Here is a 14,303-nt window from a genome sequence, read left to right on the forward strand (position 1 = left end):
GCCTTCTTGGCAACAACGGCACGCTGCTGACTCATATCCAGCTTCTCGTCCACTGTAACCCCTAGGTCCTTTTCTGCAGAACTGCTGCTGAGCCATTTGATCCCTAGTCTGTAGCGGTGCATGGGATTCTTCCGTCCTAAGTGCAGGACTCTGCACTTGTCCTTGTTGAACCTCATCAGATTTCTTTTGGCCCAATCCTCTAATTTGTCTAGGTCCCTCTGTATCCTCTCCCCACCCTTCAGCGTACCTACCTCTCCTCCCAGTTTAGTGTCATCTGCAAACTTGCTGAGGGTGCAATCCACACCATCCTCTAGATCATCAATGAAGATATTGAACAAAACCAGCCCGAGGACCGACCCTTGGGGCACTCCACTTGATACCAGCTGCCAACTAGCCATGGAGCCATTGATCATTATATCTATAAGTAGGCATTTATAAACAGTGACCACATGATGGTATTCTCCCCCTAAGTGTAGAAACAACTAGTGTAACCATGAGCTGTCTCTTGGTTAATGCTTGCTTTTAAGGGAAGTCACGGTGTTATTATTTTGTATATCAACTGCCTGGGAACACGTACGTTGAACAGGAGTGATCTGATTTAGCTGAAACAATGTGGACAAGATATTTAGTTTATATTAGTGGTGTTCAAATAATGTAGTTTACCGTGTACCCCCTTCTAAGATACGTAGAGGTGATGTGTGGGATGGGTACATGGGGTCACTTGCTCCCCACAGATTTCTGCCTTCCATTTGGTAACAGCTTCTAGAGGTTTTCAAACTGTGGGGCATGCCCCTCTGGGGGGCATGGAGGAACATTCAGGGGGCCGAGCGGTAACTTGAGTTTGAACTTTTTGAGCTGAGCCCCCTGTGTGCGTTACAATTTTTGGTTGCATCCCCCCCCACCAACCCAGACAGGCTGGGTGGCCTGCTGAGGAGAGTCAGGGGGTGGCGGTGGTGCTCCCTCTCCGAGCCCTGCCATGCAGGGCTGGCCAGAGCCCCCCCAAAACATTCCTTGCACCCCCTAGGGGAGCATGCCCCACCATTTAAAATATCTCTGATTCTGAGTTGCACAGTGGCTGCAATTTTAATTGAAAGGAGACTAAACGTTGATTAGATTGCCAAGTCTTACTAAATAAAATGCATTGTCTGCCATTACAGAATTGTTCCAATGTACCTCAGACGAGAGCTTATGTACCCCCAGCGGTACGCATACCCCAGTTTGAAAACACTTTATATGGAAGTGCAGGAGCTGGTTCCAGTAACTTTTTTAAAAAATTCCACAATTCTCAAGTCTCCTCACTGCAGCCCTTCTTTCCTCACTGCAGCCCTTCTTTCCCCTTTCCTTATAAATTTCATTTGGCCTGGTCTGCAATTCTTCAGATCCTTCATCTCCAGCCCACTGGTGAGGCACATCCCACACCACAAATCCCTTCATGGCTCAGAATTTCAACTCTGATCAGCTTGGTATTAACTAGCAGTTTGGTATTCCTCACCTTTTGGTCCAGGTAAAATGGTGTGTGTCGAACAGATGTCTGTTGCAGGTTGATTGTCAGCATCGAAACCAAAAATCTGAACTTGAAAAATAAAGAACACTACTAAAGTTCCACATGTCCTCCACTGTTGTCCTTTCATGCTGCTCATCCCTGCAGTTCCTCAGGAAATGCCTTTCGTTGTTCCAGTCTTGAAAAATACAAGTTGATTCTAAAATAAATGTTTCACTAAATGAGGCAGAGCAAAGACTTGGACGCTTACATTTGAAAGAAAGCTAAATAAAGTGGGGAAAAGGAGGTCACTGATGTGTTAGTTTTTTTGTATCCTGCACAGATGATACATTGTCCAGAATATTTATTTAACAGTGACAGCTGTTTATTCCAATTTATCTTTTAGTTGTGAAATATTTAGCTGATTGGCCAGAGGAAATGTCTTGGATATATGAGGCTCTCTCTGTTTTTGTTAGCCTTTTCTTTTTACACTTATAATGGGGAAACCCAACACTCCATTCATTCAGAAGAGAAAGACTTTGATTTTCTATCCAAATGAATGTCAATTAATTATAAGATGCTTGTACTGTGTTGTTAGGTAAGGAAATTAATTTATGCTCGTCCTAACAGATAAGGGACATATACCAACAAGAGCCTGCCAAAACCCCCAAAAGCAATAGAATGGTTGCAGCTCTGCTTCAAGGAGAAGTCACAGAATGGGACTTCACACCTCCTGCATGCCATGCTGCAGAATTCTCTGGTGGCTCCATGCAGCATGGTGGAGGACTGAGAGGGAAGGGTGAGAGATGGGTGTGAGCAGTGGGTCTGTGAACCAAGCTGATCTGCCAGCCAGAATCCACAGGACATGGCTGCTATTAGGGCCTCGAAACTGTTGTAGTGGTTGCTCTGTGGCCTCCCTGGCTTTGTTGCTGGACAAGATCCAGAGGGACAACTTTGAGGACTGAAGCCACAGAAGAGGTACAGTTTGAGCAATAGCAGTGCAAAATTCTCCACCCCGCCTTTACCCCATGCATCCCATTGCCAGCCAGGAGAGATGATCTCTATAGGCAATGGAGTAGTTCAGGCTCCATGCCCATTCAGTCTTTGTTTTCTCAGCTGCACTGCAAAAGAGGTTTTCAGTTAGTGCTGGTTTTGATTTGTGTGACATGGTTACTGAGTTTTGCTCTGAGTTTGTGGGTTTGAAGCTCAAACTCAGAGACAAAGGGGTGTAAAATCCCCTGTTTAGAGGAACTAGTGTGTGATTCCCTGGAAGAATTCTGGCAATCACAAGAATTCTTCCTGGGGCCTCTGTTTACTGTGTGGTCCCGGTGCACCTTTTCCCAGAGCAACCCTACCCAAAAAAGGCAGGCTCTAGCTCTTAATTAGATAAAAAACATAGTAAGAACATGAACGAATCATGGCAGGTGGGGAGCAAAGGCAGATGGATGCTCATATTAATCTCTGGTGGGACTCTACTAACTTTTGTCCCATTACATCCTGGATGACTTTAGCTCAATAAGGGGAGAGCTGCTCTTGAAGGGGGGGGCAATTTGTTGGAGCTGAGCAATTTATTGCTGGCTACACACACATGTTTGTTTATGCCCATCCTAAGCGAAAACATATTAAAGAGGAGAAATACCTTTTCAGATGCTTTCCTCATTATTTAAAGAGAAATTAATTTTATAGCCCTACAAGCTTTTGACAGACAGATAACATCGCAGCAAGTGTTCCCATACAGAAGTGTGCAGTTACACAAGATACTACTCTTTTTTGATGGCTGGAGGCCTTTGATCTCAAGCACGTGGTGGGGAAATCTTGGCCACATTGGAAAATTACCACTGATTCGGCAGGGTGAAGATTTCGCCTCCAATATCCAGTCTTGTCATGGGTTACCATGCTGTTTCAAAACAAACACTCCCTCTCTCTTTATTATTGTGCCATGCACTGTGCTTTTCAGAAATGTAAGAAGACAGATCCTTGTCCCAAAGAGCATGCAGTCTAAATAAGATGGAGGGAATGAAAACAAATACACCATAGCTAGAGGGTGATGCAGGAAGAATAAGAATTGGGATTGTGGGTGGATGGAGTTGCCCCTGGAATAAACTTGACTGTGGGTGATTTGCATTGTGAACTGTGCCTATCACTTTGTAAGTTGTAAATGTGTGTTGTTTATCCTTGCCCTTTTTCTGACACTTCACTTCCATTTTGGGGGCATAAAGTCCATTTAAGCACAAGACACCCATGGTGTAGGAGCAGGAAGTTAGTGTAGTTGGTTCTGAGGAGGGCTTTAAAGAGGCATGTTGGCAAACCAATGTGAATGGCAGAATCTGCTCAGCAGTGCTGAGAAATCTTCCAGCAATTGTCTGATATTCCTCAGCAGTAAACAGTGATCGGGGAAGTGATGCAGGCAAACGTTTGCTCAGAGAATTCAGTGGTGACTGAGCTGTAATGAGGTACGTTGGCCATTGTGAAGGAGTACTTGTGGCACCTTAGAGACTAACCAATTTATTTGAGCATAAGCTTTCATGAGCTACAGCTCACTTCATCGGATGCATTCAGTGGAAAATACAGTGAGGATGTTTTTATACACACAGAACATGAAAAAAAAATTGAAGATGTTTTTATACACACAGACCATGAAAAAATGGGTGTTTATCACTACAAAAGGTTTTCTCTCTCCCCCACCCCACTCTCCTGCTGGTAATAGCTTATCTAAAGTGATCACTCTCTTTACAATGTGTATGATAATCAAGGTGGGCCATTTCCAGCACAAATCTAGGGTTTAAAAGAACGTCTGAGGAACAGTGGGGAGGGAGGGGGTAGGAAAAAACAAGGGGAAATAGGTTACCTTGCATAATGACTTAGCCACTCCCAGTCTCTATTCAAACCTAAGTTAATTGTATCCAATTTGCAAATGAATTCCAATTCAGCAGTCTCTCGCTAGAGTCTGGTTTTGAAGTTTTTCTGTTGTAATATCACAACTTTCATGTCTGTAATCGCGTGACCAGAGAGATTGAAGTGTTCTCCGACTGGTTTATGAATGTTATAATTCTTGATATCTGATTTGTGTCCATTTATTCTTTTATGTAGAGACTGTCCAGTTTGACCAATGTACATGGCAGAGGGGCATTGCTTGCACATGATGGCATATATCACATTGGTAGATGTGCAGGTGAACGAGCCTCTGATAGCGTGGCTGATGCTATTAGGCCCTGTGATGGTGTCCCCTGAATAAATATGTGGGCACAGTTGGCAACGGGCTTTGTTGCAAGGATAGGTTCCTGGGTTAGTGGTTCTGTTGTGTGGTATGTAGTTGCTGGTGAGTATTTGCTTCAAATTGGGGGGGCTGTCTGTAGGCCAGGACTGGCCTGTCTCCCAAGATTTGTGAGAGTGATGGGTCGTCCTTCAGGATAGGTTGTAGATCCTTCATAATGCGTTGGAGAGGTTTTAGTTGGGGGCTGAAGGTGACGGCTAATGGTGTTCTGTTATTTTCTTTGTTAGGCCTGTCCTGTAGTAGGTGACTTCTGGGTACTCTTCTGGTTCTGTCAATCTGTTTCTTCACTTCAGCAAGTGGGTATTGTAGTTGTAAGAATGCTTGATAGAGATCTTGTAGGTGTTTGTCTCTGTCTGAGGGGTTGGAGCAAATGCGGTTGTATTGTAGAGCTTGGCTTTAGACAATGGACCGTGTGGTGTGGTCTGGGTGAAAGCTGGAGGCATGTAGGTAGGAATAGCGGTCAGTAGGTTTCCGGTATAGTGTGGTGTTTATGTGACCATCGCTTATTAGCACCATAGTGTCCAGGAAGTGGATCTCTTGTGTGGACTGGTCCAGGCTGAGGTTGATGGTGGGATGGAAATTGTTGAAATCATGGTGGAATTCCTCAAGGGCTTCTTTTCCATGAGTCCAGATGATGAAGATGTCATCAATATAGCACAAGTAGAGTAGGGGCATTAAGGGACGAGAGCTGAGGAAGCTTTGTTTTAAGTCAGCCATAAAAGTGTTGGCATACTGTGGGGCCATGCGGGTACCCATAGCAGTGCCACTGATTTGAAGGTATACATTGTCCCCAAATGTGAAATAGTTATGGGTGAGGCCATATGGGTGGCCATATGGGTGGCCAGATGCTAATGCCAACTTGATTGATTAGCACAGTCCCATATACTGTGACTGGCCTCAACTCTTTACACATACTGCCTATACCGGAGGTAAGACTCAGATTGGAGTGCTCGGAGTCCACCTGCAGCAGCTCTACCCAAGACTTCAATAGTTCAGGGAGCTTCCCTATACTTGTACTGACCAATTACTAGGATCTGCAGGTGTTCAAAGGCAAAATGTCTGCCGATGGTACTTACATGGCCCCTACTACCACAGTATCTGAGGACAAGACTTTCCAGCCTGCCATACCAGATATTAAGTTAATTCCAATACTGTCAAAGCTTGGAACTGATTAGAGAAGGAAAGAATAGAGGGAAATAGAATGGTATGATATGGCACACGAGAGACGGGGCAGGGGGAAGGTATTTTAAAGCTTTTAGGCCCAGATTGGGATTTAGGTGCCTAATTCTCATTGATTTCTCATTTAAAATCTGACCCTTTGTGTTCTGACACCATGTCATATTTTATAACATTTGCTTTATGTGGCTGTAGTCTGTAAACAGCAGCTCTGCACTACGTTATTCCAGTCAGAGACTCGGGCAGTGACTGGAATAACGTAGGCAAACAGCTTTATGAGCATCGGCAAACAGCTTCCAGAAAGAACTGCACTTTACAGCTGATGACAAGAATTCATCCCAAGTCTTGTTGCCTGTACAGTCAATTAAATAGAGATTTTAAGATAGTCTGCAATAGTCTCACATAACTTCCAACATGATATTCAAGAGGTTACACGTGACCCAGCCGTCTTGGTGACAATGGCCTAATATCCATTCTGGCCTTGCTTATGTTGCATTGTTCAAGCATATCCAAGTTACGCTTAGCCTCTGCTCACACTTACACTGGGACGTCACGGTCTTGTGTCCCTAGTTATGCAGCGTGCAAGGATTTACAAGATCAAAGCCTACATTTATTATAGCTCTTCAAACATGTGGCCTGAAAATAATATATGGTCTATTCTTACTTAAAGCCCACTTCAGTGGGGTGTATAAAATATGCAGCAACAGGCCCTCTTCACACTTATTCACATCTCCCAGGAATCACACCACATTAACAGGAACATCTAGGTTAATTTCATCCCTATTGTCAGTTCAAGCAATTGGCCACAGAGCACTTCAAGTTTTTCCTGTTACTGAAAATGACTGTTGGCTACAATAATACTCTCATGAGACTCCATGAAAGGCCTGATATTAACTAATGTCACCATTATGGCTTTCCATGGAAACACATATAGATACTGCCAAACATTGGGGTTGTTTTAAAAAAAAGGAATTCCAAGTTCTGTTAGATATGAATATATATATATATAAAGGGAAAAGCTGCAATTGTTTCATAATTTGTGTTGGTCAGAGGGCAGCCTGTTCCTATGTCAGAACAGAACCCAGCAAACAAGCAGGCAGTGATTCAGTTCCAGTGAATGACTTACAAAATAGCCTCCAGCTCTTGCTGACCTGAGTAGCACTGAATAAGCGTCCTACCCTGGGAAAATATTTCCTGCTTCATTTTCATAAATATTTATGTAATTCCTTCTGGGAACCATGCCTCCTTTAGAAAACTAAGCCCACTGCTTCATGACACAAATTTAACTCTGTTTACATTTGAGAGAGGAGCCCTATCTCAGATATCTTTTTTTTCACTTCACATATCGTTCTCCCTTCAAAAATCTAATAATGGGCCCGAGTCACAGGATTAGGATCCAGATCTGCAATTTGACCATTCCAAAGGTGGTTTGGAGTGCTAGTATTTCACGTTGTCAACACAGGGGCCAGATGCAGAATCCAGACCTGAATCTGAGCTTCCCCATCAGTTCAGATCCACGGGTCTGGTTTGAGACCCATCTCTAAACACTATATACAAGGAACAAAACAATTGCAGGGTAGAACTCTCAAAACTTTTATAGTTGGAAACAGCCCTCCATTTATAGCAGGAAATGCACTGCTTCCAACCTAAATGGAGTTAACCTGGTATCTTCAAGTATCATCTCTCAGTGCTTGATGATACCACCCTTGTATTGGCAGGGGGAGGAAGGGAATCATGCACAAAAGATGGGAACTGAGAATCCCCCTGGGAGAGCGAGCATTTTCCTCTTCTCCACAAAAGCTAAGTCTAGGGTGACAACATGTATTTTAATATATTAAAGCACAGATAGACCAAGGATCTTGGGGGAAAGGGGGAACTGACAAGAAGTCAGTATGGCATACACCCTAGCACACTATTGTCCCCTCCACTGAGGGATAGGCCGTGTTTAGGACTTTGGAGGAGGTTTGTTCATTGCTGGGAGAGAAGTTATTGACAGAGGGTGAAATTTGGCCTTATATAGAGAGCCAGCACAAGACATAGACCTTATGCTGGTTCTCTGCTCAGGGCTGAATTTCATCCTAACTCCTAAGCCTTGTGCTGCCTCTCTACATAGGGCCAAATTTCACCCATCACGTACACAAGTCCTGTTTACCTTGAACAATAATGGCAAAACCAACAGCAAAGCTCCTCAGTGAAAGCTCCACTTCCAGAACTGCAGTGATAGTACTGAGCACCATTAGCCATCAGATTCTCTGGCCAAGTCTGTCCCTGTCTCCCTCTTCCAGCATTCTGGCTGTTGTGTTCTGCCTATCACCCTTTGTTTTAAATGTTGCAACCAAACACATGGTGGTGTATTATAAATCGTGTTAAAACTGTAAGCTCTCACTTTACATGCTTAGAGGTTATTTCTGGTCCTGCCTGCAGACTAGAGGGCTTTGTAAGGAAGCAAGGGATGTGGGCCCAGCAGAGTCAGTGATCAGAGAGCCAGGCTGGAGTCAGGTGGAGTGGGTTGTGCTTTCTGTTTTGGGTTCTTGTGTGTTATTGTTCTGAATTCTAAGAAATAAAGAAGTGTTACATTGCAACCTTCCAGCAAGAGTAATTTATGATTTTATCTAATGCGTGTGTGTCTGTGTGTGTGTGTGTGCCTGGAACATAACACCCCCCTACACACAAACACACACACACTTGCTTAGTTATTTATTTATCTTTTTTCACTATTTAGTGTATGATGTCACCCAAACTTGTTACCCACACAAATTCTCTGTTACACACGCACTAGGGCACCCATGCTTACCCAGTTCCCAAGGCTCAAGGCGTAACCCACTTGATTTAGACAAACCCACCCTTTCCCAATTGCCAGGGCTCAGGGTCACCAGCTCCCAGGGCTCAGTGCATAATCTGGTTAATTTAAGTACCCATCTGTCCCTTTCCTAATTCCTAGGGCTCAGGGCATACTCTTTACGGGTTTGCATGTCCTTTTACCAGCAAAAGAGCCTTACACAGTGATATACTTTTCCTCTATTTATTAACAATTAACAAGCAAAACGTTATGCTCACCAATCCTGATCATGCAGGCGGACTTTCCCTGTTGGCCAGGCAAGGTCACTCTTGTCTGTATTCTGGTTGCTGCACGTCATGGTCATGCAGAGGATTCTTAGCAGTTCTGATCTTAGGCTGTGCCTTAGAGGTGAGTTCTTCTTCTTCCAGGTCTTTCCTGCTTCTTATTCTGTTCCTTCTGCGGGTCTCCTTCTTGGACCCCAGTTTATATAGTAAATAGCTATACCTGCCTAGTTATACCTTAACCAATCAAAACTGTGCTAGGCACTTTCCAAACAAGGGTCCCTGCCCTGAAGTGCTTTCTTAGAACTTCTCTAGAATTTTACATCTGCAAATCTCAAAATACTTTATAAAGTGGTGCATGGTAGAGCAGGCAGAGGAGAGAGGAGGCAGCTGGTGGTCCGGAGTACTTTCTGAACTCATTCTAGCTGCTTCAGTAATTTTTGGCCTGCAAATTAAGAAGGGGGGAAAAAAAACCCAAGGGGACTCAGGTGGGAAGGGAAGAGAGCACTGCATTGTTGGGGTGGGGAACGAGTAAGTGGGAGCAGGACCCACTGGGAACTAGAGAAACCTTGAAGGTTTAGAGCGCATTCTGTAGCACAGTTTGGCAAAATGTGGCCTAGAACACTGTGTTGGTATCCTGCTGGTAAAATATTTGTTTAAATAGACTTCTAGCTAACACAGTTCCAACTCTAGCATAGTCCATGTCTAGCACAGTCTGTGTCCTAGCTGAAGGCTTCTTTGCTTCTTGGGTCACATCATTGTGCAGCGTGGGGTATATTGGCTCTGTAACACAAACCCCTTACAGCTCTGTGCGTGTTTTATGAATGTCTTATACAGCCATCTAGTGGCTGGCACACAGAGGCTAAGGGACTTACTAGTAGATACAGTTCTCCTTTGTCTTAAGTGGTAGAGGCTGGTGATTTTGGATCTGAAAGACCAGGTGGTAGTCCCAGGTTCATGTGCGTGTCTGATTTACACAGTCGTTGTTGTTTTTTGTACTACATGGATTTGTTATAATGTCGCCTTGCATAACACACAAGTGTACAATTCAGTACTAGTATGTAGTGATTTCTCTGCTTCTGGAGAAGTTCACACCTCTCTAGACATTGTCCAGCCATCTGTGACAGAAATAAATTTTATCTCCGGGGCTCATTAAAGTACTTCTGGTTAGTAATTTCCCATTGGAATGTACCAGTGTGAAGCAAATAGCAGGTGTTTTCAGAATATGTTCTTGGGATAGGATAACCAAAACTACACGCTATTTCCCCCTCATGTTTCACATGCCATACATTTAGGTGCTTTGCTCTACAATTAATCCACTGCCTGCACTTACATATTTAGTCCTGGGTATACAAGAAATGTTCATAAGTCACAGAAGTATTTCAACCATCTCCAGATTTTGCCCTTTGGCATTGTTTAATCATTGGAATTCTAAGCTGATGGGTAATGGAATTTGTATTTAGAAATAACATTAAATCAGTTCCAGAGAGAGATAGCGTAGGTAAAATCTTATCCAACATCTTAATTTCTTCAAATGTTTCTTATCTAGATCCAGCTGGAACAATGTTTTATTAATATGAACCACACTCTTTTTCAGTTCAAGGTCCAGATCTCCAAGGACTTTACATTAGGAATTATACATTTCTGACCAATATTGCCTAATCCAAAGCACTGCATGCTAATGTGTTTTTATCCTAACTTAGGTATATTTTAATTCTTTGTTTCCAGTGGAGAGACCTAAAGCCCTGGGTAATAACTAGAACTTGGCATGAGCTGCATAGTTCAGAGCTAGATTAAGATCTGAATTCTTCCAGGGGTCTGGGTTCTCAATGCCAGACCATTTCTAATATTAACCAGTTCCCATCCACAGTGCATAACAGGTATGTGCCATAAAAAGCACACACAATGCTGCATCACATACCTGGTATGGTACCTTTTAAATGCTTATTTCCCACATCAAGAATGATGGTGATTCACAGGGTTTGAACGTGACAAAATGAATAAAGCAATATCATGAAATCTCTGATTGTTGTTTTCCCTCTCCTCCGCAGTCCTTGTGCATCACACATTCTGGTCCCTGAGATGCAAAAAACTCACTTTGCACAGCGGTGGAGGCAGTTTGGCTGATCGCTCAGTGAATCCATCTCTGTGTTGTTGACATGGCTCATTAACTACTGAATATGTCCACATGAGCAAGACATGCAGCTGTGTCCACATTCCTGGGCTTGGAATCCTGCCCTTGTTGCCCACAGTCAATGTATGCACATGATCACTTGGGTACCCATTCTAATACCCATGTGGTAGGATGGCGTAGTGCTTACTCACATAAGTGGTAAGCCAATTTCACTAGGGCACAGATGAACACTGAAGATGGACTTAGATTAGCATCCTGCTTACTGCTGCTAGTGCCCGCTCCTTTGCTGCAATCAGTCTCTTCTCTATGAAAACAATTTCTTTATGAGTGAATGAGTGAAACCAAAGGGGATTCACAGAAAGCATGTGTTTCACTTTACGGAGGATGTGGAATGAGTCATTTATCCCTGAGAGACTGTCCCTGCATGTGGGTGTCAATGTGCCCTCAGTACCACCCTGGGCTGACTCCTTCTGAGGTCATTAGAATGGACCTCTTTCATAGACAGGTGTGGGGGTGGTGTGTCTTGACATTCTACACCACCCCAGCACCAGAGAAAGTCATGGAATCCTGCGCTTTAAGGGGTGACAGGCAAGAGATGTGATTGGCTGAATAGAGTCCTAAACCGAGATTGCAAACTCATGCTGACCTCCTATATGTCTGTATAGCATCAAGCGCTCTCTATATAATGATGAACAAAAGCAAGCAATTAAGAACAAAGAGGGGAAACAAAGAAACCAACTGATCTAAAAGAAATAAAAGATAAATGAGAAGACGCAATCCATCTATTAGTCAATCGCAAAGGATTAAAACATAGACTAGAAACATATGTTATGCTGAGTTTACTGCTGCCCTGATTCTACAACTCTTACTCCTAAAAGTAATACCTACCTAAGTGGTAATTCAAGGTAGCAGATTCTGGCCACAAGAAAGCCTTTAAATCCTATTCACTATTTAGAATGTGAATCTGTCCTGATTAAAGATTTGGTTTTCTGATTTTCTTTGAATTAGCTGAGCTAAAGGGAATCTGTAAAGCAGTGTGTCACTGTTTTTTTAAAAAGTGATGCAAGGGGTCATATCGGTGATGCAAACAGCTATTAATGATCTAAATCATAAATGTGTGTCAAACGCCAGTTTACAATAACCATAAAGTACTATATATGGAACATATTATGGTTTCTGTCATTAAGCATGCATTCTTATAATACCTTATCATAGACAAAGTGCAGCCACAAAAATGATGCATATGGACAAAATATAAAATGAAATTATGGGTTTCTATATTGAAATGGAACTACTGATGATGCATATGCCAGACATGAATGACACACAGAGTAGAACTGTTAGTAAACATGGGATAAACTATAAATACACATAAGACCAGACATCACACATTTTTTCAAGTGCCAAACTTTGTATTAACAGAAACAAAACACATCACAAATCTAGACAGACAGTGCTGCTAAGTTATATGGCTGCATGATTCATTCCCTAACGAAATCAATGTCAAGATGACATTTTCCCTCAGGCAGTACTGGCAGTGGCTTATAATTTGCGTAAACTTTCTCTTCCCTATAAAAAAACAAACCATCAAACCAAAAGGTAACCACTGAAATAGCTACCACTTAGCCAAAAAAACAGTATTTAAATGGAGCACAATATAAACCTGCATGAGTCAGTCTACTGTAATTTTTCAGAAAATAGTATGGGTCATAGGGAACAACTTCTGTGTTTCCAAAGAACATACACCTATTCGGCACGCTTTTTGGAAACAAACTTTGTTTGAATGCATCCGATGAAGTGAGCTGTAGCTCACGAAAGCTTATGCTTAAATACATTTGTTAGTCTCTAAGGTACCACAAGTCCTCCTTTTCTTTTTGTTTCAAATAGTAATTCCCTGCTTTCAATAAACCATTTATCCCTCCCACTCCGCCCCCCCCCCACACTGTTCCTCAGATGTTCTTGTCAACTGCTGGAAATGGCCCACCTTGATTATCACTACGAAAGGTTCCCCCCCCTCCTGCTGGTAATAGCTCACCTTTCCAGGCAGGTGCACGGCTCTACCTGTGTGGATGATTTTGCAGTATCATGGTCTTAGACTGTACTTAGATTGTGAGCTTCTCAGTACCAGTGTATTGTCTTCAGGTTTATCTGCAAAGTAGCTAGAATATGCTGGTGCTATATAAATCAATGTAATAAGTAGAGGGGCTTTAGGGAGGCAGAGGGCAATTTACCCATAGAGTATTAGAAGCCGGTCACACCACATGCTCACAGAAAGATGGCACAGGTTGTTTGTCAACAAGAATAAAATATTTTTTGCCCTTAAATGTAAAAGTTCAATTCTTGCACAGACACATTTCCTCAAAGAAAGGATATTTTTATACTGCTAGCTAAATCAAAATGAGTTGTAATGGGGAATGTCTTGCCCTAACATATTGTGACCCATCTCTGCTTACTACTTCTCTTGGGATAATAGTTTGGAGGTCCAAAGATTTTGTTCACTGCAGTAGATAGCGCACTTGACAACTCCACAACTGTGTGTATTGGTGTCTTTGGTATTACCTTGAAAGGGAAGAGACTGCCAAGATGGTATCTGGCTGTCTTCAGTGACCTTGGTTGTTCTTATTTGATTCACCTTTGCTTGTTAGTCAAGGAATCTCAGTTAAAAGGGTTGGATCCAGATGTTGAGATCTTTAATATCATTTTTTTGACTTGCTATCATTTTTTGATGAGATTGCAAGTGTGACAGATAAAGGCAATAACACAGATGCAAGATAGTTACACTCCTGGAAGGCATTTGACTTGGTACTGTACAATATTTTGATAAGAAACTAGTGTAATACCAAGTCAACGTGGCACACATTTAAATAGATTAAAAACTGGCTAACTGATAGGTCTCAAAATGTAATTGTAAATGAAGACTCATAATCAAATGGGCATGTTTCTAGGTAAGTCCTGTAGGGACTGGTTCTTGCCCATATTCTATTTAACATTTTTATCAATGACCTGGAAGAGACATAAAATCATCACTGATAAAGTTTGCAATGACAAAGACTAGGGGAGTGGTATGAGGACAGGTCACTGTTACAGAGCAATCTGTATTGCTCGATGACTAGGTGCAAGCAAACAATATGTGTTTTAGTACGTCTAAATGTAAGGTAATACATTTAGGAACAAAGAAT

At 42.5% G+C, this 14,303-nt stretch overlaps 2 protein-coding genes across 4 annotated transcripts in view; one reads left to right on the forward strand and one right to left on the reverse strand.

The window, feature by feature from the left end:
- COLEC10 (collectin subfamily member 10) overlaps positions 1–9,190 on the reverse strand; it is a 35,828-nt gene extending 26,638 nt beyond the window's left edge. The window contains exons 1-2 of one of the 3 annotated variants that reach the window (XM_007066262.3): positions 8,988–9,188; positions 1,493–1,700 (exon numbers count right to left, since the gene is read on the reverse strand). In XM_007066262.3, the coding sequence (XP_007066324.1) occupies positions 1,493–1,640 (148 nt within the window). In that variant the 5' untranslated portion in view covers positions 1,641–1,700; positions 8,988–9,188. Of the gene's footprint in view, positions 1–1,492; positions 1,857–8,987 lie in introns of those variants that run through there. The other 2 variants (XM_043539154.1, XM_043539153.1) reach the window with 2 other exon arrangements.
- The window catches only part of TNFRSF11B (TNF receptor superfamily member 11b), a 92,123-nt gene continuing 86,866 nt past the window's right edge, over positions 9,047–14,303 (forward strand). The window contains exon 1 of the mRNA XM_043539152.1: positions 9,047–9,117. The gene's annotated coding sequence lies outside the window, so the exon portion shown is untranslated. The remainder of the gene's footprint in view (positions 9,118–14,303) is intronic.

The sequence above is a fragment of the Chelonia mydas genome, chromosome 2 (genome assembly GCF_015237465.2).
Source record: "Chelonia mydas isolate rCheMyd1 chromosome 2, rCheMyd1.pri.v2, whole genome shotgun sequence".
NCBI classification, from domain to species: domain Eukaryota; kingdom Metazoa; phylum Chordata; order Testudines; family Cheloniidae; genus Chelonia; species Chelonia mydas.